The 26472-nt window shown below is 48.2% G+C and overlaps 7 protein-coding genes across 7 annotated transcripts; 3 read left to right on the top strand and 4 right to left on the bottom strand.

The window, feature by feature from the left end:
* Positions 1-252: 252 nt before the first annotated feature.
* On the bottom strand, positions 253-3818 carry I302_100705 (uncharacterized protein; the record flags this gene model as incomplete). Its single annotated transcript, XM_019190719.1, has 12 exons — positions 253-272; positions 331-410; positions 470-655; positions 713-988; positions 1042-1205; positions 1259-1628; positions 1693-2139; positions 2194-2402; positions 2454-2542; positions 2606-3084; positions 3142-3309; positions 3370-3818. 12 exons carry the CDS (start codon positions 3816-3818, stop codon positions 253-255), a joined length of 2937 nt encoding a protein of 978 aa, XP_019047467.1.
* Positions 3819-5615: 1797 nt separating this feature from the next.
* Positions 5616-9831, top strand: I302_100704 (uncharacterized protein; the record flags this gene model as incomplete). Its single annotated transcript, XM_019190718.1, has 13 exons — positions 5616-6703; positions 6768-7413; positions 7471-7590; positions 7671-8319; positions 8379-8403; positions 8457-8580; positions 8637-8746; positions 8814-9022; positions 9089-9226; positions 9296-9377; positions 9443-9548; positions 9614-9757; positions 9826-9831. 13 exons carry the CDS (start codon positions 5616-5618, stop codon positions 9829-9831), a joined length of 3447 nt encoding a protein of 1148 aa, XP_019047466.1.
* Positions 9832-10429: 598 nt separating this feature from the next.
* Positions 10430-15039, top strand: I302_100703 (uncharacterized protein; the record flags this gene model as incomplete). The annotated part of the gene is made up of 6 exons (XM_019190717.1): positions 10430-12245; positions 12308-13651; positions 13722-13952; positions 14058-14315; positions 14522-14712; positions 14788-15039. 6 exons carry the CDS (start codon positions 10430-10432, stop codon positions 15037-15039), a joined length of 4092 nt encoding a protein of 1363 aa, XP_019047465.1.
* Positions 15040-15419: 380 nt separating this feature from the next.
* On the bottom strand, positions 15420-20071 carry I302_100702 (uncharacterized protein; the record flags this gene model as incomplete). The annotated part of the gene is made up of 10 exons (XM_019190716.1): positions 15420-15863; positions 16026-16163; positions 16220-16618; positions 16669-16775; positions 16825-17182; positions 17234-17868; positions 17917-18119; positions 18193-19049; positions 19099-19342; positions 19401-20071. 10 exons carry the CDS (start codon positions 20069-20071, stop codon positions 15420-15422), a joined length of 4056 nt encoding a protein of 1351 aa, XP_019047464.1.
* A 426-nt stretch (positions 20072-20497) lies between these two features.
* I302_100701 (uncharacterized protein) lies at positions 20498-20901 on the bottom strand (the record flags this gene model as incomplete). Its single annotated transcript, XM_019190715.1, has 2 exons — positions 20498-20826; positions 20886-20901. 2 exons carry the CDS (start codon positions 20899-20901, stop codon positions 20498-20500), a joined length of 345 nt encoding a protein of 114 aa, XP_019047463.1.
* A 126-nt stretch (positions 20902-21027) lies between these two features.
* On the bottom strand, positions 21028-22569 carry I302_100700 (uncharacterized protein; the record flags this gene model as incomplete). Its single annotated transcript, XM_019190714.1, has 1 exon — positions 21028-22569. One exon carries the CDS (start codon positions 22567-22569, stop codon positions 21028-21030), a length of 1542 nt encoding a protein of 513 aa, XP_019047462.1.
* A 785-nt stretch (positions 22570-23354) lies between these two features.
* Positions 23355-26392, top strand: I302_100699 (uncharacterized protein; the record flags this gene model as incomplete). The annotated part of the gene is made up of 11 exons (XM_019190713.1): positions 23355-23500; positions 23556-23662; positions 23715-24040; positions 24099-24556; positions 24615-24763; positions 24829-24974; positions 25047-25412; positions 25472-25638; positions 25707-25890; positions 25945-26043; positions 26111-26392. The coding sequence occupies 11 exons, from the start codon at positions 23355-23357 to the stop codon at positions 26390-26392; spliced, it is 2430 nt and encodes an 809-aa protein (XP_019047461.1).
* Positions 26393-26472: the final 80 nt, after the last annotated feature.

Below are 26472 nucleotides of genomic sequence, written 5' to 3'. Positions count from 1 at the left end.
CTGATGGACATATGATATTGAGTGTATTATACTGATGCATCGATGCTTATTTGTAACCAACAGATATATATGCGCGAAATTCGAAAAGAGTGTATCCCAAATTGAGAAGAAGATCCATTAAAAGAGAAATTGTATCATTTTATAACATAGTAAGGAGGCGAGAAGGAATCTTTGATTGCCCTGCATAGACAGGACTGAGCTCTAGGTAGGAAGGGAAGCATAAAAATATAGACATGATCTTGCAGTTCCAGCTTAGAATTGGAACAATAGCACTATAAAGCGAATATTGATCAGCTGCATAATCTGCTTTGAAACGAGAAATCCACTTACACCAAGGGTTCAGCACGATTGGATAGAGGAAGTGCGAACACGCTTGAGCCATCAGAGGAAGGATACAAGTGAAGTTGGTACTAAAGAACACTCTATCAGCTCGGTCCGATTGTTGGTTTGACTGATGCAATGGACTCACATTCTGTAACCTGGTGGTACTAAAGGCGAAGCCATAAACGCCACACCGAGGATCATCACCCAAGACACGATCCAGATATCCCAGAATCTCTTCCACATAGCAGGCCATTCCTTGAAGAAATGCGATAACTCTACTTCCTTCACCGTAGAGGCCCATTGCATGTTATATCCAGTCAAGTGCGCACACCTGTTGTTTAATTCTTCATCAGCGTGGTTCAAAAGCAGAAACCAGACAACGACTTACAAAGCAGTCGACAAATGCCATGACATTCCACAGAAGAAGAAAAAGAAGAAAACAATCCATTTGAAGTTTTGTACCAGGGCGTTACCGAGTGAGTTGGTGTTCAATCGATATTGGAATAAAGCGGAAGAGATGTTGGAAAGACCACAGAAGATGACGATACAAGTCAAGAATACTTGCCATGATTCGAGGTAGAACAGATCGAGAACATCGTCGAAAAGACCGATCAACACCCAGTTGACGAGGGAGAGTAAAAGGGAACAGGCAATGGCGTAATAGCTAAATTTACCGGTCAGCGCAAGGATCCATCCAGATGTAAGGGTCACACTCACGAAGAGATATAAGCCAACACGGAAATCTTGGAGTGGAGAGGGATACCATCTGCCCAGACGAAAGAGTTGAACAAGGGAGTGATTGGACCCTTGTGGAACCATCTTCGAAGAGGTTGGAAAAGAAGTTCCGAACAACCATAAGCGTATTTTTGCCATCGATTCAACTATACCCATCATCAGCTATGTGACTCTTTCTGTGAAAGGTAGACAAGCTCACCTCATCATCGGCAGTAAGAGATACACCTTCCTGGAAACCACCATTGGAGTACGAGGCCCATCTCAAACTCCATCCTTTCATCTGACATCTCAAAGCCTGATCGAAATCTTCTGACACGTGTGACTCGGACCAACATTTTCGAATACCGTCATCTTCATCGATGAAGGAGGCATCCTGAATAGCTGCCCATCGAAGGAAGGCGTTGTGTCCTACGAAAGGCGCTACTTCACCGTTGGCAGCACAGAACGAAATAGCAGTGTTGATACGGGTTGTGAATGAGGTGATACCGTTTTCGAAGAAGTGACCGACGACTTGCATGACCGCGGACTCGTGTTGGATAATGGCGATATTAGGAGATTGAGCGAATTCACTATGATCAAGAGGCATTAGCTCTGGAATTGCGAGAGATGCTGACGCCGGTAACTCTAACTCACGACGCAGCATCGAGGAAACAATCTTCTGGTACTCTGGTATCAGAATCAATGATCAAGATGAGTTCTCCGATTCTGATATTACCAGCTGCCCAAGCGATACCTTGAGATTCCTCAAGAGCTCTCGCAAGACCTTCATCATAAATTTCTCGCTCGTCCTCATCGGTCCATTGCCATTCAGGATCGGAGTGTTCGTCGGCAGCAGACTCCCGCAATTCATCCATGATCTCCTCGACTCGCAAAGAAAGGTTGTTACCGAAGTTCATGTTTGAAGCTTTCTTGAATCGACCTTTTCGGATGAAACCATCTTTACCGTGTTTGGGTCTAGCAGTCCATCCGATGTTGTTACGATCATAGTATGCCTTTCTGATTTCTTGTTCCTCCTCGTCCCACAATTGCATACCATCGTCGAAAACAAAGATATTGACGGAACCACCTTGTCGTTCGTATCTACGATAGCTCATTAGCTGTACTCCAAGCATCAATTGTAGTAGCAATGCTCACGTCGTAATAGCCTTCTTGAGGGATTCAACAGTAGGGATGATCACACCTTCCAAACCCTCCTTGTAGACAGGCATTTGAATGGTGATATGAGGCAATCTACCGGTCATTCTCGTGGGAGCTTTACCAGAGTAGTACGACGAGTTTTGATGACATTGAGCAACAGGTCCGAAGATTTGCCACAAATTACCCATGACACAAATGGAGAAGAACTAGAGAAAAACGTTAGCAACCAGACAAGCCCATAGTAGCTGTACACTCACAATAGAGAGCAAATAACCAAAAGGCGAGGTAGCAATAAGAGCCAAACGAGCATAAGAGCCATCGAGCATAACTTCCTTGATCAAGTTTCCTATCCCATTCACCCATATCAGCACTAATTCTATGTTTACCAGGAAATTCAGCAGCCACTCACGGACACCGGAACCGATGAAAACGAAAGTCAAGATCATTGCCAGACCAGACACAAGAGGAGCGTAAAGCATTACAGGTCTTCTATCTCTCATCTCCCAATCACCCTCTTTACCCCCCACTTTCTCCTCGTCTACATCCCCATCAGCATCGGCAAGTTCCTTCTCCTTCTCGGCATCTCTATCTACCCATCCTTCCTCGTCTGCACCCTTCTCATCGATCTCATCTTCACTTTCCTCCTCGGGCTCGAGCAATTTCAACTCGTGGTGTCTTCCAGACCATACATACGCGATCATACGTTGTTCTAACGCTTCGGCAGAGGGTATGAGAGTTTCGACCTCATCTGCCCACACTACGAGACATGATTCGGCTCGGACGAAGGCTGCAAACTGATGTTTACGGGCACCGGCAAGTTGACTCAGGTCGTCAAGAATCTGGATACGCGTGTTAACGTCGAGGGTGATCTCGATGGAATCCTCGGCACTACCAAGGGCCGTCAGCCAGTCGCCCGGGATATCAGTAATGATGTGATGAACCTACCATCTAGCCATGATGGCTTGTACGACTTTACTGGTGATTTTCATGGCTACCTCAGGATTGAGGGTAGAGACAGCGGCATCCCACTCTTTGATTCTTCTGCCTAATTCTCTGGCGCCTTTCTTTGAATTCTTAGGTTGAGGGTATGTCCTCAAGACTCTCTTTTTGACTCTATACATGTAGCTTTATCAGCTTGGCTCTCCAGAGACCTAACAGAGAAGTGTTACTTACCGAATAGAGACCAATCCATCAAAATCTGCATCTCTGAACCATCCCTGTCGTTCCGCAACGTTCCATAAATGCCTAACCATCATATCATATCTATCTCTGGGTCTACCACCTCTATCAAGGATCGAATCGTCGCTCTCGTCCGAACTGGAATCATCACTCTCGTCGAAACTCTTCTTATCTAAATCGCTGGACCCAGAGGAAGTAGCGAATGACCGTCCGGAATTACTCGAGCCTGATCCCTTGGAAGATACAGACTCGTTGTCTGACAGCTCCCATGATGCCCTTGAGGCCTTCTCATCGATATCTTCCTCTTCTATGAATGCTTTGGAGGTTCTAGAAAAGGTTTCAGTGGGTCGTCGGGGGACGTGGGGGGCGGGGACACCGGTAGCACTGGGGATGGAGGGGATGAAGGATGATGCCGCAGAGGACATTCGTCGGAGGAAGGACATGTTGGCTGATGGCACTGTATGCCGATGGTAATTCTTGGTAGTCTAGTATGAATTGGTTGACTGATATTTTGTAGGGAGATGATGGTGAAAAGCTATGATGTGAATGATGGTTGATAAGTTGAATTACGGGCGAGTGGTAATATAGACGATAGACCTACGAAGTCGAATCCCAGGTGATGCTGATGCCTGTCCTACCCAATCCAGTCTGAGTCCTATCTATTGATGTCTTGAAGCCGAGGACGGATAGAGGCAGAAGATTGTGTCGATGTCGACTTGATGATAATGTTGAGGATCAAAATGTCGAAAGCAGATGGCACGATGTGAATGACTCTGACTGACTGACAGACCAATGACCAACGTGACCAGAAGGGGAAAAGGTGTATCAACTGTCGAACTCCACCTGTCTGATCTGCGAGATGATTTTTCCCAAGCACCACTGAGTTGAGTACGGTTCGATTGGTACGACGTATCAGAACAAGCTTTAAATTTTGTCTTGCCTTACTGTGTTTGTATGTTGTCTTTGCACGGGCAGAGCTAGCTAGAGGGGTAAACGAACAGTACTCGCATAGTCGATCGTGGCGTAATATATTAACGTAAATCATGTTCGCACCACGGCATTTGCATAGATGATGAAGTTGACGATCGCATATCCGATAAGACGAGAATCACGTTCGTATGCTCTGGATTGGGTAAAACTCTCTCGTCATGCCATTTCTTCCATCCGGAAAAAGATATTCACCCAGAGTTAGTTCCCTTGTTTCGGACCTGATGACCGTCAACCCTTACCTCTTACACCGCGCATTTTGTGTCTGGCTCTCCTCATCGAGGTTCATGATACGAGAAAGGCAGATAACCACGCTTTTGAAGCGTTCTCCCGCTCCACTTGGTCTAGATTCGAAGATGGAGTATACTCACTGTACTAAAATGGATGGTGCAAATCGGATGCGAAAAAATCGCTTGCTGAGACAGATTAATGAACAGGATTTCACACCCAAGGGGAAAGAAAAGTAAACTTCTTAGTTCCCGTGTGCCGTTTTCTACCATCGGATGACCCTGAAGATCTTTATGCGTGTTTGTCACCGGCCCAAAACTTCCTTTTCCGGCTTATCCGCTCGTCAGGAACCCTTGATGATCCCTTATCTGTTGAGCGTGTTTGTCGATTCCCTGGGAAATAACTCAGGAACATCCAGCTAAACAAGTCAAAAACAATAACAAATTTGATCATGGTTATAGACCAGCCACTAACCAAGTTCATCTGACGAGTGGAGCCTGAATCATACGAGTAATGTAGATTGGCGATCGTCGCGGAAATTATGATCTCAGGAGTTCAGAGAAAACTGAATGAACACGAATTCGGTTCAACGCTTGCATGGATGAAGCGGAAAAGTCAGTCACCGATTCTTTCATTACTCGTGCTGTGAGAACAGTACGTTATCTCAGACTGAGAACAACAAATCGAATTTTACAGTCACAGTCACTACAGTATCACACACATTTGTTCAGCAAGACCACGCCGCAATCAGCTGCTATAGTCAAACACCAACGTGCTGATAGTTGATCCAAACGAAGTGGGGTCGGTTTGGATCATCTTCATCAAAAATCAAACAGACCAACTCGACAGCAACGACATCCTCTACGCAACATTTAGAAAAGCGAATCCAACATAACAGAAGAATAATTTCGACGGAGCTCATAGCAGGGCATTAGAGGAAGGCTCTGAATCTATAACTCACTTCGTCCGGACATCCTCTCCATTTCATTCACAACCGAAGCATCACCGCAAACCACACATCCATCATGGGTATCTTCGGCAAACCCAAGCCCGCCTTCTCACCACCCGAGCTCCCTCAACATGATCCCGTCCCCGCCCGAGCGACCCAACGACGAGTCTCCCTCTTCCCCTCTCTCGCATCTATAGGTCTCAGCGAACCTGATCCCAGCGCTCCCATCGATCCTATCACTCGAGGACGTACCTTCTCAGGAGAACAGCAAAGAGGTATCAACGGTAGACAGCTATCTCAAGCGATCGTTCCGGCTTGGCACAGAAAAGCGAGTCTGGCGATAGCTAGGAGGGATACCAATCCTGTTAACCTCAGATTGGGAGAGACCACGGCAAATAACCAGGATGGGATGAACAATGCGTTCTATAAATCGAAACTTACAATCGATGATGGGGATTCAGATAGTGAGGGATTCACCTCTGATGATGGTTTGGCGCCTAGTAGATTATCTGTTACTAGACGAAATAAGGGGAAAGGAAAAGCCAAAGCATTAGATACGCTACCAGGATGGGATTCCGCACCACCAATCAGGGGGAAGGTGAAGAAGGGGAAAGGAAAGGATAAGAAGAGTAAACATAAACATCGATCTAAGAGAGTTATGAGGCGTCTGGACGAGAATCTCGATGCGTACAATGCCTATGCTCAAAATGGATTGGTCCCATTGACGAGATCAGCGAACACGACTAGGGACGAAGCCGCTGCGCTGAACCCCCCACCAATGTCAATAGGAATAGGAAATGCCATACCTGAAGAGGACGAGTATCTCCTTCAATCCCAGCCTATCTCTCTGAACACCGGTGCTCAGGATGATTCTCCCCGGGCGGTATTAGTGGGAGATGGGTTCGATGCTTTGGACGTCATGGCAGATCATATCTTCAGGACGGGTGTGCAGAAGAAGAAATGGTTCAAAGCTCCCCGAATGGGTGTGAGGAGGAACGACGCTGCTACTGGTGTGACCATCAGGGCAAGGACAGGTCTATACCGGACTTTTCCAGTGGATTACGAGGCCCTCAAGCCATTCGAAGAAGCTATCACAAGGCTCAATCCAGAGGTAGCAATCAAGATCAAATGTGATATTGTAAACACCATCATGGACACCTACATGTGAGTGACAGCCTATCTTCACCTACTCGTCGAATGGTCATACTGACATGGTTGGGTTCTCCAGCAACCCCTCCCCGTCCATGACTGAGCTAGTGATCGACGAAAACACCCGAATCCAGATTCTCGACACTATCGAACTGCTCGCTCGAGCTCGAAAACACCAGTATGCAGCTTTCGTCCGATCCGAGCAAGTCCTGGTAGTCTGGGCGGACGCGGTGGAGAACGTTATTCCAGCTGCTGAAGCCCTGGAAGAATCCCTCATCCAATTCGTATGGCAAGGTCCGGAAGTCAACGTGAAATTCAACTTGGTCATGCTCCACGATGCTAAAGCAAGGGAAGAAGTGAAAGAACAAGAACGAAGGGATTCGCAAAATTCCAACGAGAAGTATGGAGTGGACGGAGTGGTTTTACCTGAATTGACAGCGGACGATAATGGGACGATCAAGACTAAAGAAGAAGATATGGATCCTGAGGATATAGCCAAGAGGGAGATGCAGAGGTACTGGAGGGAAAGACCCGTCATGCTCATTGCGCCTTTCTCGGACGGTGTGGCCATTATGCTTTGTCTGGCTTTGATCTCGTTGGGTCTGAGGATTTTGATCAAAGAGTACATATTGGATGGTCAACCCATGCGGTTCATCTTGATGATTTTCTCTCCTGCTTTGTGCTGTATCGCTTCGTTCGCTGCTATGTGTGTTGTCGGTTCGATCGTGAGTGTTTGTAATACACAAGTATAGTGATCTGTGAGCTGATCAAACACCTGATAGTGGCAAATCTTCGGTCCTGTTCGTCAAGTCACTCAGAAATCTAAATATTTCTCTGGTATTGCCCCGGCACGTCACATGGGTGATCTAGCTCACGTTACGGTCCAATTGCCTGTTTACAAGGTAGGTCCGTTTCCCCTTTTTGCAACACACCACAGCGTATTACTAAATCTACCCGTGTACTGATCATTGGTTTCTCTCAGGAATCACTCGAAGACGTTATCATGCCTACTGTCGAATCACTCAAAGTGGCCATCACAACATACGAGCGACAAGGTGGTTCAGTGGGTATCATGGTCTGTGACGATGGATTACAGCTCCTTTCCAAAGCTGAGGCCGATAAGAGACGACGATTCTACTTCGATAACAACATCGCCTACGTCGCCAGACCAGGACACAACGTCGATGGGTTCATCCGAAAAGGACGATTCAAGAAGGCCGGTAATATGAACTATGCCAATGCGCTTTCCCTAAGAGTAGAAGAAATAATGGATGATCTCAGACCCATAGCTCAGGAGAAGAAGGACCACGAGCAGTTCTGGAACGAATTAGATGAGAATGACGTGTATGATGCTGCCCTGGCTCAGGCCTTGGAAGAGAAGGAGGGTAAAGCCTGGGCTGCTGGGAATATACGTATTGGAGAGGTTATTCTGATTGTCGATTCGGATACGAGAGTACCGGAAGATTGCTTTGCGGATGCGGTATCGGAGATGAAGGAGAGTCCTGAAGTGGCGATCATCCAACACATGTCGGGGGTCATGCAGGTCGCGCATCATTTCTTTGAGAATGGTATTGCCCATTTCACGAGGAGTATCCAACATGCTATTTCTTACTGTACTGCTTCTGGTGAAGGTGAGTCGATTAATTTGTCGATGTAAGCAGAGTCGGTAGCTGATATCGTTCTTTCACAGTTGCTCCTTTCGTCGGTCACAACGCGTAAGTTGGTTTATGCTACCTTTCCTTACATTGCAGCTAACATTGTTTTGTAGCTTCCTTCGTTGGTCAGCTTTGCAGGAATGTCTGTCCATAGATCCAGATGACGGTATCAACAAGATCTGGTCAGAGGATCACGTGTCTGAGGATTTCCAAATTGCCGTGACCCTACAGATCAAGGTGAGTTGACATCAATCCCTTCCTTGTTCAAAGGCTGATTGTATGCGCAACGACAGGGCTACACCGTCCGATGGGCAACTTACACTGGTGGTGCATTCGAAGAAGGTGTGTCGTTGACTTGTGATGATGAGATCAATCGATGGCAGAAATACGCTTTCGGGTGCTCGTGAGTTGTCTTGTTCATTCTATACAACTTAACAAAGCTTATTGCTAACATGTTGAATGTGAATCAGTGAATTGCTGTTCCAACCCCTCAAGAAGTGGATCTTCAAAGGCCCCATCACACCACTGTTCCACCAGTTCATGTGGTCCACCATCCCCATTCACTCTAAATTCACTATCTGCGGTTATATCTTCTCTTATTACGCTATTTCAATCGCTTGGGTCTTGTCTGTTGCCAATTACTTCATCGAGGGTTTCGCTTTACCAGTCGATGGTTACTGTAAGCGCACCTTCCACCCCGCACCTCTGCAATGAGACAAATGCTAATAAGCCCTACGTCCTACAGATCTTCCCTCTTGGAAAGTCACCTTGGTCTGTATCATCCTGTTCACCGGTCTTTGTAACGTCGCATTCATCACTTTGCGATATCGATTGAAGATTCCCAACTGTGGACAACTAGCCTTTGATCAGATCAAATGGATTCGTAAGTGGTTTTACCATAATGTACTTGTAATCGTACGCGGTAGCGTAGCTGATCCCCTTCCCCGTACAGCTTACTTCAGTATCTTCTTCACCGGAATGTCGATGCCCATGTCTGCTGCGCTCGTCAGTCATCTGGTTGGGTTCAATATGACGTGAGTGATACTCTTTCTTCTCACAGTAGAGAAAGATGGTAGCTTACGTCTTACCATTATTATAGATGGTCTACGACCGTCAAGACCGTCGAGAAATCCAATTTCTTCTTGCAATTACCCATTATCTGGCGACGTTTCTGGCCTCAACTGAGTTTCTTCGGTCTTTGTGTGGTAAGTCGCTATCGTCTTTTTCGTCTCCCAAGATTTCGAGTACTGATGGGCCCAATTCGTTCTAGCCAATGATGATTATCACGTCGTCCAGCTTGATGCCAATGGGTTACAGAGTAACGAGTATAGAGGTATATGTACCCATGGGTATCATAACGGCTTCGCATCTCTTGTACCCCTTCGCATTGAACCCTTGGTTCTTGTCTTTCTCTGTGAGTGGTCTTGCTGCGATGATGACTTTGTTTTACGGGATCTCAACTGACCTTGACCCTTCTTGCAGTTCTAAATGGTGTATCTCGCTTTCCCGTATTTCTCAGTTCAGGTCATTTGTTCCGGGTGTTCTTCAGCATGTCACACCTCGGAATCATTCGCATATACAACATTATATTATACTATAAGGTCATAACTAATACTTGTGAGATGTCACAAAATGCATGTGACACATGCAACGAGCCTGAAAAGACTCATAGGACTGTGTTTCCGTCGGAAATATGAACATGAGCTCTTGCCTGCCTCACCCTGTAACTCTGAGACTATCTTAGCGCGTTTCAGCGTTTCAGATTACCTGCTCTCAAGACTCCCCTTTTTGTCTTTTGTTCTCATTCTCATTCTCATTCTCATTCTCATTCTCATTCTCATTCTCACTCAATCATCTATCATTCATTCCGACAGTTGTGATGATGCTGTAACCTAGCAACCTTCGATCATGATTGCAATGTCTGGTAACACGCAGTAGGACACAATCTTAAACCTAATTCACCCGATACTCTACTAGATATCAAAGTTTTGGTCGTGTATGGTTCGGACCGACGGACACTGGGATCATCTGTCTACCACTTCCCCAAGAGTCCCCCTCCCACCTATCCACCACTGAAACAAATACGATGACCTCGCTTTCGTCCTCGCTCCGCCCACAGCAGATGACCCACTCGCCCACCTCATCCATCTCATCCGCCAATACCACCCCTACTTCCCCCCATTTCGCCCAGCATGTCAACCCCGCTTCGTCCCGTCATCCGTACGCTTCTTCGCACTATCTCGAACCTCAGCCTCGACATCAATCCTCCCTCAATTCCATCTCCACTTCGGCCACTTCTTCTTCCTCTGTGAATATCATTCATCCCCGACCACCTTCCCCACCGCTATTACATGCTCCACCTGGTCAGCCGTTCATGGCCTATCTCAAAGGATGGGGTCAACAGGAGCTCACCGCATTCCTGAATCTCTATCGATGTGGACAGTATGCTCCGGCATTCCAGAGACATGATATCGATGGAAAGGTATTGCTGGATCTGGATATGGCTGCATTGAAGGAAATTGGGATAGCTAAAGTGGGAGAACGGGTGAAGCTACTAGGCGGGATCAAGGACCTCAGGAAAAGAGCTGCTGGCAGCTCGAGAGCGAGCCTGTCAAGGTCAAGTGTCAGATCGGGAAGTGTGGGAAGTGTAGCTACGCCTCCAAGCGAACATACAGAGCATATCATATCTCCTTCACTCCCTGATCCTAATCAATCTCAATCACAACCCTCATCACGTCTAGCTCAACCTTCCGCTTCCTCATCATCCTCCAGCTCAACAAGACGACTCAACACATCTCGACCTCCTCCTTTAGATCTGCAGCAGTACAAATCATCCAGACCCCTTCCGCAGGCATATCAGAATAACCTCCCTTCTGCCGCATCTTACCGGTCGACTACTTCCACCCCTCGTCCGGTCCTGGCAAGTCAACGCTCCTTCTCATCAAGATCAGGTCTACCCTCCCAGTCAAGCTCAAACTCCACCGTTACTCTCGCCAATGCCAACTCCAGCTCCGTACCTGCTCCCAACAATTCCAAGCAGCTAAATCTGCGTCCTCCTCCATCGAGAGATCCTGGACGTCGGTCGCCTAGTCCGATACATGTGGACTCTTCCAATTTCGCTTCTCGTCCTTTACCGCCCGATCCGAGCGGATCACACCAATCTTCCGCCGCCGAGTACGCCTCCGCCTTTACGCAGCAGCATCAGGGAAGACAAACTCCCACATGGGCCTCGACCGAGCATTCACACGGTTTGCCTAAAGGTCCTGCACCGGGAAGTGGATCGAGGGTTGCAGCTGCGCGAGCGAATGAACCTTCACATCGGAAATCGCCTAGTGTATCGCAAGCTGGAGGGACAACGCCAAAACAAGGTAGTCCTATCAAAGGGAAGTTCCCCAACATCATGGGTCTGGGTGGAAAATCGACCCCTCAACATCCTTTTGCAGCTGCTAGTAGGAGTAGAGAAGAGCTTGTACTTGAACGTCAAAATTCAGAAAATCTGACCTCCAGTACTGGTAGTCTAGCTTCCAAGAGGAGTGTTACACCTACACCGGGATATGTAGTTGGGAGAACTGTATCCTCTGATAGAAAGAGAAATCAGACCGGGAATGAATCATTGGCAAGCACGAATACCATCTCATCAAGCGGTAGTAGACCTGCATTGTCTTACGATGATATACGGCGTAAGATCGTCAAATTTGTGAATGCTGAAGATGGGTCCACGAAGAGTGTTGATGTTGGGAATGTCGTTAGTGGTGTGCAGGTGCTAGAGATGGCGTTAAAGAAATTCGGGAAATGGGGCACGGGAACGCATCCCAGCACTGATACCGAGAGTGACGAGGATGGTGAGAGATTGGAAATCGAGGGTTGGGGTGTTTATGCGGAAAGTGATCCAGATGATAATTGTGAGTCAACATACACGTGTTTAGAATTCATTGGTCGTCCACTCACCTCGTAATTATTTTAGCCAAACCTCTATCAGAAGCTGCTCTACTTGGTATTTGTCTTTCTCATCGAGATGGTACGGCCGTACGAGAAAAGGGATTAGTCTTACGTCGACCTAGAAAAATGACCAACCGAAAGAATATGAAAGATTATCTTGGTGAAGCACCCCCTCAACCGATGTCTCCCACCTCACCCACTCCCTTCTCTGGACCAAGATTCGGTGATCACGCCAACTTGCTCACTCCTATCAAGTCTGCCGCATCGAAGAAGATGAATCGAGCTAGTACAGTCAGCGTCATGTCTGGATTAGGAGTACCGATGGCTGAAGCGCCACCCTCACCAAGTACAACCCGAAGCCCTTCATCCGCAAGCTTCCTCAGCAATAAGAAGAAATCGGTATACAACTTCTTTGGGCATCGACCGCCTTCTGAGCTCATTTCCAACCATTTAGCAGAATATTTCCCCTCTGCCAAGAAGAAGGATGTTGAGAAGGCAAGACATAGTATGTTGAGAATGAGTAGTGGACCTGGATTGAAAAGAGGTAGCATTGCTCCTTCAGAGTCTACCGGGAGGTTGAGTATCGATTCCAACTTTGCTCCTTCAATCAAGAGATCCAGTGTGAGACTAGCAGATCCGATGGCAGAAGTGAAAGCTTCTCCGCCTAGAAGAAGTACCAGACCGGGCAGTAGGGGCACTATGATTTCTTCACCACCGCCTGCGGGCACCATCCCAGAGGAAGAAAGCGAAATACTGGGAGACGAGCATCCACCTAGATTATCGGTGTCGAACGACGACGGCCGACATACAAGACCGAACATCGATGGTGAATCCGATGCAGAGTCCCTTGCCTCGGTGGAAAGTCGACCACCCTTATTACCTCCTTTCCAACCTACTGGTGAATCCTTGGCTGAATCTCTGGTCGACTACTCGCCCAAACAACAGAATCATAATGGTCGACCTAAATCAATCGCCTTGAAGCGAAGGGGATCAGAGGAATCCACCAGATCGAGATTCTCCATGTTGTCGCAATTGAGGAAGAACCGAGACAAGTCCGATACCGCCTCGATGTTGACTGTTGATGAGATCACCGCGGAGGTGGAGAACAGAAGGGCATCAACGATAACGTTCGAAGATTCGGATGAAGAGGAGGAACCGATCATACCGCCTCCGCCTCTGATAGCTCCTGGGCCTGGTGTACCGCAGGATCAGACCGAGGGGGATAGTGATGGCGATAATGAGAGTGAGGAGACTGAGACGGAAGAGGAATCAGAGGAAGAGACGGAGACGGAGACTGAAACGGAAAGTGAGGAAGACGAGGAGGATGAAGAGGACAATGAACATGGCAAAGCATTTACTTCGACTGGATGTAAGTGGCATTCTCCACCTTTTTGCCAGAGACGATCATCAGGTGATTGTGCTGATGAAAGCTTGTGTAGCCAAACGAATCATCAAGTGGATCAAAGGTGCACTGATTGGAGCGGGATCTTTCGGTTCCGTATTTTTGGGTATGGACGCCCATTCGGGTCTCTTGATGGCTGTTAAACAGGTTGAATTGCCCACCGGATCGGCAAGAAACGAAGAGAGGAAACAAAGTATGGTATCTGCCTTGGAGAGGGAAATCGAACTATTGAAGGAACTGCAACACGAGAATATCGTGCAGTATCTAGGTAAGCATTTCGTCGTGATCCTTCGTCGCTGTACCCTTGATCCGCCATATCCAAAGTTCAATTGCATGGCTGGGGAATCCTGACGATCACCTTGTCATATCGCAGATTCCTCGGCAGACGGGAACTACCTGAACATTTTCCTTGAATACGTCCCGGGTGGTTCGGTAGCTGCCTTATTGAGCAATTATGGCGCTTTCGAAGAAGCCTTGGTCAAAAACTTTGTGAGGCAGATTCTCACGGGACTGAACTACCTACACGAGAGAGAAATTATCCATAGAGATATCAAGGGAGCGAATATCCTGGTGGATAACAAAGGTGGGATTAAGATCAGTGATTTTGGTATTAGTAAGAAGGTTGAGAGTAGTAAGTTGTCTTTCTGTCCTTTCGCATTTGTATCTTCACGGCTTCTCCCTCGTCCGCCATGCATTCTGGACTCGTTTCGACTCAAATTTCGGCTTTGATTTCTCCTACCTGCCGCCTCTTCTGATTCTTATTTCTGTTCTTCTCCCCCTCTGCCCAATATATCAGTCACACATGAACACGGCGCACTAACATCGTCTCCTGCATAGACCTCATGACTGGTCCCAAAACCAACAGACCTTCCCTACAAGGCTCAGTCTTTTGGATGGCCCCTGAAATCGTCAAACAAACTTCCTACACCTCCAAAGCGGATATATGGAGTGTAGGATGTCTGATCGTAGAAATGCTAATCGGATCTCATCCATACCCAAACCTGACTCAGATGCAGGCTATTTTCAGGGTAAGCAGGCAGTCTTCTTCCTTCTTCCTGCCTCAAGTCACCATAGCCCTTTCGCTGATATCTGCTAATTCATAGATCGGCTCTCAAACGCCTGTCCCGGAGATTCCTCCCGACATCTCACCCGAAGCTGCAGATTTCCTTCGACAGACATTCGAGATTGACCATAATGCTCGTCCGACCGCTGCTCAGCTGCTCGAACATCCTTTTATCGCTTTGCCCAAGAATGCTCGAAGTAATATCATCTCCATGGCTGATGCGCAGAGGAGGATGAGCATGGCTATGGCCAGTGCAAGTCAGGGATTAGGCGGATTGATGGGTAAGGCGTAGGTGTGGGGGCGACTTGACTTTGATATCTGGACTGGACCATGACAGATGTAATTAGGAAGAAGAGAAGGATATCGTTCGGATGGTAATTGTAATTATAGTGTATATAAAGCTGATAGTCTCACGATATGATCTTCATGACAACGCCAATGAATTCTGGTGAGAAGGGAGAGGTACTCCTTTGGTATAAATATCATCGGAGAGAATGGTGTATGCATTACTATTGTATATATGATGTATTACAAGACAGTTGGATGACCTACAGCGGTACAAAGATAACGATATGGAGCATGCGAATTAAGATGAATGGAATGTAGATATAGATATAAATGCTAGGGTATATATATGACTTAGCGCGGTGCGAAAATGACTTGTACTCGTACTTATGAGAAGAAATAAGCCGACTCTCTAACTCTATCCACATCGAACACTCCCCTGGGAGGACAAGGTGGGAGAACATCCCCGAATCTGACCCAATTGGTCTTACCTATCTTCTCAGTCTTCAACTCGACCTTCTCCTTCTTTGACTTCGATCCCAGCTCGGACGTCAACTTATCCACCGATATACCCATCTCATCCGCAGCCTTGGCTTCTACCTCCTCGGCGGATGAAGATAACGCATCCGCTTCGAGGTCGAGGGTCTTCTCGTCAAACTCGGGTTCGTTCTCTGCGTCGGCGGAGGTATTGGTATCTTCTCCCAGTTCACCTAAGACCGCTGACATCTGTGCTTGTCGGATGGCAGCTTGTTCTTTTCGTTTGGCAGCGGTGGAGGAGATGTTCTTGGCGCTGTTGACGGGGATTCGGTGGTCGCCGTATCGCTCGATAAACTGGCAGGGAAGTATCAGCACGGTTAAGGGGTGATCGAGCTGAAAATGGGATAGTGGGGTATGTCGACGAGCAGGATGGGGTAGGGTGAAGCGATTTGACAGAAAGATCATGAGGGGCGCAGTCCACAAAACCGATTGTACAGGTGAGGAAGCTCAACTCACCTCCTGCCTCAACTCCCCAACCAGATCCTGCGAATGCAAATGAATGAACGTATCTCTAATCAGATCCGACATAGGTTCGACAGTAGCCGCGTGAGTCCAGTATGAATCGTGCACACTCGCAAAGGCGATGTTGTTTTGCTACGACAAGCTATGACATCAGTACTACCCTGATAATCGTAAAGACCATCACCCACCCTACACTTCAACGCAGTCAACAGCATATGCGTAGCATCTAACGAATGAATAAAGTTCGGTGGGAAGGCTGTGGCCTGTTTTTGCGGAGAGACTTCGGACGGAGCATTGGGATCGGAGATGTAAACGGTTTGAAGGGCAGTCATGATTTGTTTCTTCTGGGCTTTCCTATATGGTTGGACCACAGGCAGACCAAGGGGTGTAGTCCATACCACCGAAGTCATAAATTCTTTGGTAGCCCTGGACTTGACTTTCCCATTTCGCAGCACCGTGGTGAGGTTGTTGGCAGCATCATGGACTCTATCGGGTGGGACGGATCGAGAGATCAATTTGGCTGATTGGGTGAGCCAGTCCATAATCGCTTTAGCTCCTGAGAACAGGTCACCGATACAGTTAAGTACCTAAGGGAAAATGTTAGCTTTGAACCTAAATCCTGCGAGGGTATACTTACAGTCTTGGCGATATAACCGGAAACCAAGAATACATGTTCCTGAGCGAAATCACCTCGAGCGTGCAGCTGCTTTGCGATCTGTTCTCTGGCGCCGACGAATGTGACACCTGAATATGGACGTCAGCTGGGTCTCTTATTATGTCATAGCTGACCCACCATAGACCGTTGTCATGACCGTCTGCTTGACAACTTTTCGGCCCAGAGGCTTCTTGATCAACAACGCCACGTCCAGACCCTTCCTCTGATCCTCCTCAATAACTTTGTTGACGATATCCACCACACCGGTGTAGATATCCGCGGGCTTGTCTCCATTCTCCAAATTCACCGCCTTAGCACCTCTTACATCACCACCCAATGCAGCGTAATGCTGCATTCCATTACAAGTACCATCTTGATGTATGGGTAATGACGATTCGTATAATGTTGGATCGGGTGAACGTAATGCCGCAGCGATTTCGAAACATGTTGCGAGGCATTGCCAGGGGTCTTCGGCTTGGAGCCACCACCGGTTCCCCTGAAGTCTCAGAATTAGCATGAGGTCGAACTACTGAAGTACCTTACTCACATCCAAAGGCTTATCAGCTGAATCGAAGATCTCCGCTTCTCTTTCCTGCGCGAACCTCCTCCTCTCCTCGAAACTGGCTTTATCAAACCCATAAACATTCGCCAAGTGGATAAACAGCCATTTCAGACCAGCTTCTCCGAGAGGCTTCTTTGTACCGAACGACAACAGTCCCCTACACAAATCATCTCCTACCGGACTGAGATGAGGAGGGATAGGGTACGCCCGACCTCGGAAATCCATGTTATGGGGTAGGAAGAACGTATCGTTGAGATACGACCGAGCGATCTCAATGTTGTAGTTGAATTTACATCTCTCCGCGTGATCTTTCCTCTGCTGACCCATGACCTGTTTCATCTTCTCGACATAGACTGAGCGTTTGAGTGGGTCTTGGTCTCTTGAGTCGGGTTTTTCAGGTATGTCGTAATGCGATTTCTCCTCTGATGCTGGAATATCCGCAATGGCATCACCGACGTTCCACGCGTTGAGCACCACGTCGAACACTTTTCGGTTGATCGCCCAAGCGGTGGATGATAAGACGTCCAGACCGTGGAATACTGGTTCCAAATGGCCCTCTCGTGACGCCTGTCGGAGGTAGGACTGCTGTTCCGCGGATTCCTTGAATCGCATGATGGGGACTGTAAGGAATTAGCCTGGGTGTCTGCGAGATAAATGGCTGTACTCACCCGAATGAAGCAGATATCCTCCATGGTTGTGCGAGGTCCATGGCCTTGGCTCAACAAGCATGGGCAAGTGCTTAGGGTGGATCACCACACCGACATCATCTCTAGCCAATCGAGCGGCGACAACAGGGTTGAGCTTGATCACACCGAGCTTCTTACCTCGGATGTACTCGTAGGCGTGGGTGAAGGCGGCTTGTTCCTCGGTCCTGAAGTGGGTATCAGCTGTGTCCATGTTCGTAGCCCTACTGATGTTGATACGAAAATAAGAACCACACTCACACTTCCTCCTCTGTTATTGGGTTCTTAGCTGTCCTCTGCACCTTCGCGACCTTCAACAAGGCATCTACCAATTCCGACCCAACACCCAATTGAGCCATCTGGGACCAAGATGGTGTCCAAACCTGATGCAAATCATCGTGCATGAGCATCGACGACGATTCGATCGTTTCCGCAGAATTCTGATGGTTGATTTGCTCTCCTATCCTCCTCCACACCGATCCGACCAACTGTCTACTAGGTTTCTGCGTCTGAGGATCCAAAGTTCTCAACCAATGGTGGGAATCTATACCAGCGACATTCTTGATGGTCTCGGCCCTGAACTCTGTTTCTACAGCTTTACCAACCGCCAACATCCCTCTCAAGGCTTTCATCCCATCTGCAATACCGCCTGAACCGCTCATCCTCATGAGTTCTAAGATCGTAATCAGAGCCAACTTCTCCACGGGTAATAACTGAAGATACATCAACAAGACACCCCGCTTCATCTTCGAACTTGCAGAGTACTTTTGCATAGCGAAATCGGGGTTGTCATCCGATGGAGGAGGAAGCTCAGCTTGCATGGCGGCGATCCGCTGTTCCAACTCCGTAGTGAGAAGGCCCAACCACCCGTGCATCCATCCCTGCAACTGACTCCGTTGTAATGTTGGGTTATCTCCGGCGTTCTGGAGTCGCTTAGACGACTCTTCGAGCTCTGCACGAGCGGCTTGTAGTGAGGCTTCTTCGAGCTTGCGCTGTCTGTTGAGGGGGAGGGAGGAGGATGAGATGGAGGATAGGGTGGAACGGAGGTTGGTGATGGCAAATCTAGCTTCGGGGGTGAGGTTCGACACGTCTCCAGCTTTTTTGGCTTTTCCAGAGGTCTAAATAACACTATCAGCAAGTCTCTCCCGCTTGATTGGCGTAACTCACCTCCAGGACCGGCTTAACCTCATCAATGATTTCCTGTGCTATTTCCTCCCTCCTCTGCTTCTCGAGTCCCTGGTACTCTCTCACTGAATCTTCCAGCTGGGTTATATTATGTCGCCTGGCAGCTTCAATCAAAGCGTCGCAGGCGAGGGGCACAGCTGATGGTTCGAGTCCTTCCAACAGCGCAGAGACGGGTAACGATGGGTGGTGCAGATATGGTACAAGTGGGTCAAGGGATGATTGGGCGCTAGAGACATACCTTATGGATCAGCTCAAGCTTCTAAACCTCGCACGACCTTACTCACCTGATTATACCGTTGAACCACCCTTGATAAACTTTCAATCCCCCTTTCTCCAATCCCGCCGGCTCCTTCGTAGCAAACGCGCCGTTCGCACTCTCCCACTGTGATACCAGCCTTCCCGCTCTCTTTCTCCAATTGTCCCATGCAACCCCCTCAACCTCTTTACCAAGCGCCGCGACTCCCTCGACAACCCTAGCCCAGACTTCTGCATCGGGTACTCTCCTTAAGCCAGAGGCGGAATCTTCCAACAACTGCTTGAAGATCTGGTACGCTCTTGGTACGTGTTCCGGCCTTCGCAGACAGATGGAAATCATCGATATAGAGTCGATGACTCCGGTTGAGGGGTATAGGCTTGAATGAGGGGAATTAGGGTTGGGCGTTATATCTGTTGGTAAAGGTGAGGGAAGGTGGAGTAACGGATGGGTACGACCTGGATAAGGTGAATTCTCCATTCGGATGTGTGGCTCAAGAGGCTGAGGAGAGGAGTGTTGTGGGGCATGATGGTAGTATGACGTTGTGTCTGATTCTGCTAGCTGAGCTGCTGGAGGTGAGAGTCGGGGATGAGTGGGAGTGGTGAATGATCGGAGGGTTGTGGGGAGGCGCTGGGCGATCAAGCGAGATGAGGAGGAAGGAGAGGCGAGTCGAGCTCTAGCGATGGCTTTCAAGGGGATCATGTTGATTATTGTTGAAGTATGTATATATATATAAGATATCGAAGAGAGCGAATGCACGATGGTGGCAAGGCTCCAAAACCAAGTCGATCCGGTCGTGCGATCGGTTTTATAGGCTCAAATCGAGCTTTTCTTTGCTTTTCCTTTCTCCGTTGAGGATGTCCGCAGGAGTCCTTGTCAGCTGAAGCTCATCTACCTCCAATCTCAGCTGATTTTATATGCTGTTAGTATTGTTCGATGGATACAAAGTGGATGAAGAGGTAATGATGCGTCTCTTTGGTTTTTTACGTATATCTCTCACCGAGCAAAACAGAAAAAATAGTAACAGACCCGAAAACATGTTCAAATCACGTGACATCGTGAGTAGCTACTTGCCGTGGAGGTATGATGCATCGTAATGTGAGGCATCCTCATTGCCTATGCATACATCTACCCAGCGTAGACTAACAATAGCCCTCCCGCAAGACCTGTAACGATCCATGTCATACCTCCAAGACCCGAAGTGAGACCGAGTGATGACGCAGAACTATCGTCAGCTATGACAGTGGCTATCCCATCCGCACCTTGATGTTCGGCTATACGAGTCTTCACCGCTCCAGTAGCGGATCCGCCATCGGTGTCGAAAAGGTTGAATCCTCCGGAGCTTCTAGTGGGCTGAGAGGCAGTAGCAGCTGCTGCGACTCCGATGATACCTGAGGGATCTGTGGTAATACCCACTGGTGAAGCTGTGGGCGCTGAAGCACAGCCTTGGGTGAAACCTATAGACCATATGTCAGTGTCGTTCAAAACGTAAAGATGTGAATGGGGCGAGACTGACCGGCATACCCTCTCATCTGATCATTACTATCGGAGGATATGACGCAGCTCGCACATGATTTTGCACTCTCCATAGAATCGGGCGTACAGATACAACTATCATCGGTGCAGGTCTACTTGTGCTGGTCAGTTGGTTAAATCATTTAGCGGATGTGAGACGAGAAACTTGCCTTAGCCAGCTCATACCAATAATCACAGTCTTTTGAGCAGGTCGAATCAATGGAAGTGGAGAAGAACGAAACCGACGAGTCGAGAGCAGATGTTGACTGTACGCTTGATGTCCCGCCATTCTGAGTAATGCCAGAAGAAGCAGTCCCAGAAGTCCCAGAAGTCGGTCCAAGGTAGGTTACGATTGACGTACGCTGTCCATCCGAATCCGTCGTACTGATCGTTGATACTGCTCCCTGTGTCGCGTTGAAAGATTCGCCATTAGGCATCTGTACGCTTACTTGACCCGTTATACCTCCTTCTCCTGTGGTGGCTCGTGCCGTGGCAGTAGTAGAGGCAGCCTGACTAGCCAACATATCCTTCAGAACATCTGAAGTCTCCGTTGCATCTTCGCATTCCGCCGTGAGCGTTTCGGTAGGCTGAACCAATCCTCTAAGTGAACATGCTGATAAATACAGGTTATACTCTTCCACCGCACTTTCCAAAGATAAGCATTGAGCACAGAGCTGAGCTTGGTATGTCAATCCGCATGCGCAGGTGTCATCTTCACATGACTTCAAATAGTTGACGTAATCTCCACAGCCAGCATCTTGCGAGAGACACTGCGCACTATTCTGAGCTGACGAGCCGAGGGAAGACGCAAGGGGGATGATACTGGTATCTACGCATTCTTCTTCGACCTCGTTGGTTGAAGCTTGCGATGTCAAGGGTGAGGTTGGATGATCCGTCATCGTTGGATTTCCATACGGGGTAGTGCCAGATGAGAAAAGCGATATAGGAGCATTGGAGCTGAGGGATTCGATCGAAGATGATGGGGTGTTGCTTTGTGCTGTAGGCTGTTCGTACGCGACTACATCAGAGGTTGTGTAAACATCACTCGTGGGAGTATCCGCTGTACCTGAGCTTGAAGTTGTGTAGCCCGGATCAGTGGCTAAGCTACTCGCTGACGCTTCTTCCGTTACTGCACTTGAGGCCTGATAATCTTCGTCACCCGAAGTGGCGTTAGAGGACGGGATATCGGATTCAGGTGGATACGAGGCCCAAGAACTTTCGGCCGTGGTCGTTGTTGTAGACGAAGCTTGTTCCGAACCTAAGCTGGAGGTTATTGGGGCCTCACTCGTGTTGAGGGTGGCGGAGGAGGACGGATCAAATGCAGCTACTCCCGTGAGATACTTCCCGGCCGTTGATGTGAGGACATGGGATATCGGGTGATACGAAGGAAGACTTGAAGGTCGATCATAATGCCCAGTGGGCGCACCGATTTTGAAGACAGTACTATATCCTTGGGTATTACCGATATTCCCAGAGTTTTGTTGATTCTCATTATAATCTGTTACATGAATTTCCAACGCTGACTCGTAGGCGTCGAGAGCGGAGGATGCATATGGGTTGTCCGAAGCGGTAAAAGCGATAGGTGGAGGATCGGTCGATTCTGGTATGTTTCGTTGGGTGTGCTGATGTGCCGAAGTAGGTTGAGACGCCAGAAAACCCAGGAGGAGGTGTATCAGGGCGATCATCGTGAGTGACTTGCTGGATTTTCGGTGGATAGATGTGAATCGTTGGTGGTGTTGTGCTGGATGTTTCGTTAACTTTTACTCTATGTTTTCGAGACCGTTATATTACAGTATATCTATGCCCCATGTAGAAGCGCGCTAATCTATGTCTGTGGTCGTGTTATACGTGATTTATCGTTACTCCTCTCTTCATGAGGGATTTTCGTTAGCCTTTTTTAGGGTATGAATTAGAGGAGGGAGGTGATGGTCGAATAAGGATCATACATGTTAGTCGATGATCAGCAGCACATATGTACTTACACCCCCATATCTCGATGCTACCAAACAATTCGAGGTGTGTTTGAAGTCATTGACCTATTGTACATACCGTACGCGTTACAGCGAGATCAAAGGAGGTTCGAGCTGTACCATTCTTCGGCCCCTCCTTGAGTTTGATACATCGTCGATACGCTGGTATCGTCGAGGTCATGCTTGGCATCGTGATAGAACCATCCCTTGGGCTCTGGAGTGAGCTGCAGTCATTATCGCGATATGCAAGAAGAACGATGCATGATCGAACAGCGAATAGGCTTGGGCGGTAAAAGTAGATGCCTTAAGACCGGACCCGCGTATAGCCATATGCATAACGACCTTTCATCATCATCACCACTTACAGATCACCGTCCATCTTCAGCTAACCCGCATTTCACATCAATCAGCTGATTCGACACGCCTTTGACCCGCTATTGACCAGAACCTCTTACTTGACTCTCCACCAGTTTGAAGCATAGTAGCTCGAGCATAGCAAAATGACGAACAGCAACACGTATGACCTCCTCACGAACGCTCCGACCCCTGCGGAGCTGTTGACCAACCTGAAAGATCTCAAGAACGGTGTGATAGGAAATACATGGAAGAAAGTGGAAGTAGCAGAGGATGAGAGAGTGCTTGCATTGTGAGCTTTCACCCACCTTGTACATGTGCTGAATTGAGCTGACGGTTCAAGGCAGCCTGTTGTCATTGCTGGAATACCCATCTTCGAGGGGGGATGTCGACGGACCAGTAGCACTGGAACTGATGAGTGAGACGGCCGTTATAGTAGGAGCCCTGGCGAATGGTGAGCTGTCTCGTCCATCTCATGAAGACGGCTTGAGCTAATAAGAGGGTAGTTGGAAACCTGACACTCCGTCCACTCCTGCTCTCCTCAACTCCATCATCCCTCCTCACCCTCATAACTTCTCTCACCACACCTTCTGAAAGTCAAATCCCTACCAAACAGCTCGATCGTATACTACCTCATCTACTTAGAGCACTACGGAACATCCTCGTCTCGACGGCAGATATGGTCTGGGGGCATATGTGGGGTGTAGGGGCCGAACGTAAAGTCATAGGTACCGGCTTGGTCGGGGAACAAGAGGTGGATACGAAAGGTAAACAAGCGGTCGGGAAAGGTTGGAAAGGTGAAGCTTCGAAGGCCCTGTCGTTGATCTTTGAGGTGGGCCACCACAACATCATCATTGTCTCGCATGAATGTTGACTGATTGGCATCGCAGCCTCACAACCTCTCATCGTTACTATCCCTCCTCGACACCTGCTCTGACCCTTCAATCCTCTTACCCCTCTATCAACTCCTCTCTCGACTCGTAGCCCTCCCTTCACATCGAACAGCCCTACTATCCTTCTCACCACTCTCCTCGCCCTCATCCTCATCGGCGATTGAGCTCCCACTCGTAGTCCAGCATCTCGTAAACACGGTACTATGGTCCACTCCCTCATCTGGAAAAGGGAATTACTACCCGACTCGCAAGCCCAATTCAAAGCTTATAGAAGCATCCCTAGACCTATTGGCTGCCCTGGTCAAAGGTCAACCTTCTCTATCAATCGCCATCAGATCTTGGAATGCCTACGAGGATATACAGGAGGACGGATCGAGGAAATCAGAGCTAATAGGCATTTTGGAGGGTCTATCTTCGAATGGTCCTGCTAATACAAGGATCGCTGCGGCTAGCTGGTACGTTTCCCTTTCCCTTGCTATCACGTATCGACCTAAGCTGAAACTGCGTGGACAGTCTGACGAATATCATCAAAGCTGATAAGGGCATGAGAACGATTGATCGTTCCAAATTGACCGCTATCAATTATCGGCTATTAGAAGAGATTGTCACGTTGCTTCAATCAGAAGGTATGGAGGAACGGATCAAATTGTGTTTCATACTTGGTGCGTGCAATATCCAATTTAGAAGAAGATCAATCTCAAAACTGATCCTTACGTTTTGAACATAGCCGCTCTGGTATCGGACGATGCTGCGTTACAAAAATCAGCATATGAGAGAGACTGTCCCGCTCGACTGATCAGCATCTTGATATCCGTCGTTCAAGACGAGGAGAAAGGGGAGATGGGGAACGATCTAGCATCGAGAGGTAAAGAGGTAAGTGAAATGCTAAGCCAACTTCGCCCTGACCCCAAAAGGGCTGATCATCATGCTAAATCTTGATTTTAGGCGACCCTCCTAGCCCTAGCTTCACTAGCAATGCAACATGAGCCCACTCGGAGCCTCATATCAGATCATTCCCCGCCCGTCCTACCTCACTTGCTCAAAGCTTTATCATCACCCTCCTACGGAGTCAGAGCAGCGGGATGTCAACTTGCCCGAGCCCTCTCACGAGCCATCGCAATCCTGCGGACGAGCCTGATGGATAGTGGTGTAGGCGAAGAGATCTTCAGACTCCTCAAGAGAGAGATTGAGTCTCATAAGGAGGTTGAAGGCGAATATAACGGGGAAGTCAGCGATAGGATCTGGACCGTGGAAGTTGCGGCGACAGCTACGATATGTAATTTGGTAGCTGATTTTTCACCTTTGAAGACTGTACGTGCACTTCCCTCTGGGTCTGCGGGATATCAGCTGATAGTTAGAGATTTGTCTAGGTACTGCTCAGAGAGGGGGGCTTGGAATTACTGTGCGATCTCACTAAATCGCCGTACGAACCTCTTGCTTTGAATGCTATGTGGGCGATTAAGAATATGACGTATCGTGCGATGGACGCCACGAAGATCATGGTGGCCACCACATTGGGCTATGATAGGTTGAGATTGTGAGTGTTCAAACGATTGGGTTTTCCGTTTAGATTTGCACTACTGACAAGAGTGTATAATTTTACAGCCTAACATCCTCTCTAACGACCCAATCACTCCGTATACAAGCACTAGAAATCGTTCAAAACATCTTTGCAGACTCGAGTGTACCTGAGATCAGCAGGACGGTCGAGAATATCGGTGAAGATGCATTGTTCGATTCGATCATACAAGCGTCCAAAGAAGGTCAAGATGCTGATTTGAGGATACCGGTGAGTACATCGAAGTTCTATGGCAGGGGTGAAGCTAATTGAGCAACTGTATAGGCGCTATACGTATTATCAAATATCGCATTGGGGAACGAGAAAGTGCGGAATGCCATAGTAGGCAGAGTGGAGATATTGGAAATCCTCTCTAATTCACTTGTAAGTCATTCCCCCCTGTGTACTCCCGTATACAATCTCAAGCTGACTTGGTCCAATACGATCACAGAACTCCCTCAACGACTCCATCAAGATCCCAACCTTGCGTACACTCCGACACCTCATCGAATCCAATTCAAACTCCAAGAACCCCAATCCGAACCATAGGTCCAGACCGCGTCAACAGATGATTGATATTTTCCAGCCTTACCAACTGAAATACCGACTGAAGGATTTGGTGGAGAGTTCGCTGAATATCAGTGTGAAAGAGCAGTCTATTGGGCTGTTGGATGTCCTGGAGAGGGAGAGGGGTACCGGAGGGAATGGAGGGACTAGTTCGGGTGGCAGGTGATTTGCTTGGCCAGGTAAGTGATAGGATCTGGTGAGGTCTAGTATGAGCATTGAAGTGTATCAAGTAGCTGTTTGTATATG

Source organism: Kwoniella bestiolae, chromosome 1, assembly GCF_000512585.2.
Source record: "Kwoniella bestiolae CBS 10118 chromosome 1, complete sequence".
NCBI classification, from domain to species: domain Eukaryota; kingdom Fungi; phylum Basidiomycota; class Tremellomycetes; order Tremellales; family Cryptococcaceae; genus Kwoniella; species Kwoniella bestiolae.
The sequence above is the reverse complement of the archived record's forward strand: the minus strand, read 5'-3'. Positions and strand labels throughout refer to the sequence as shown.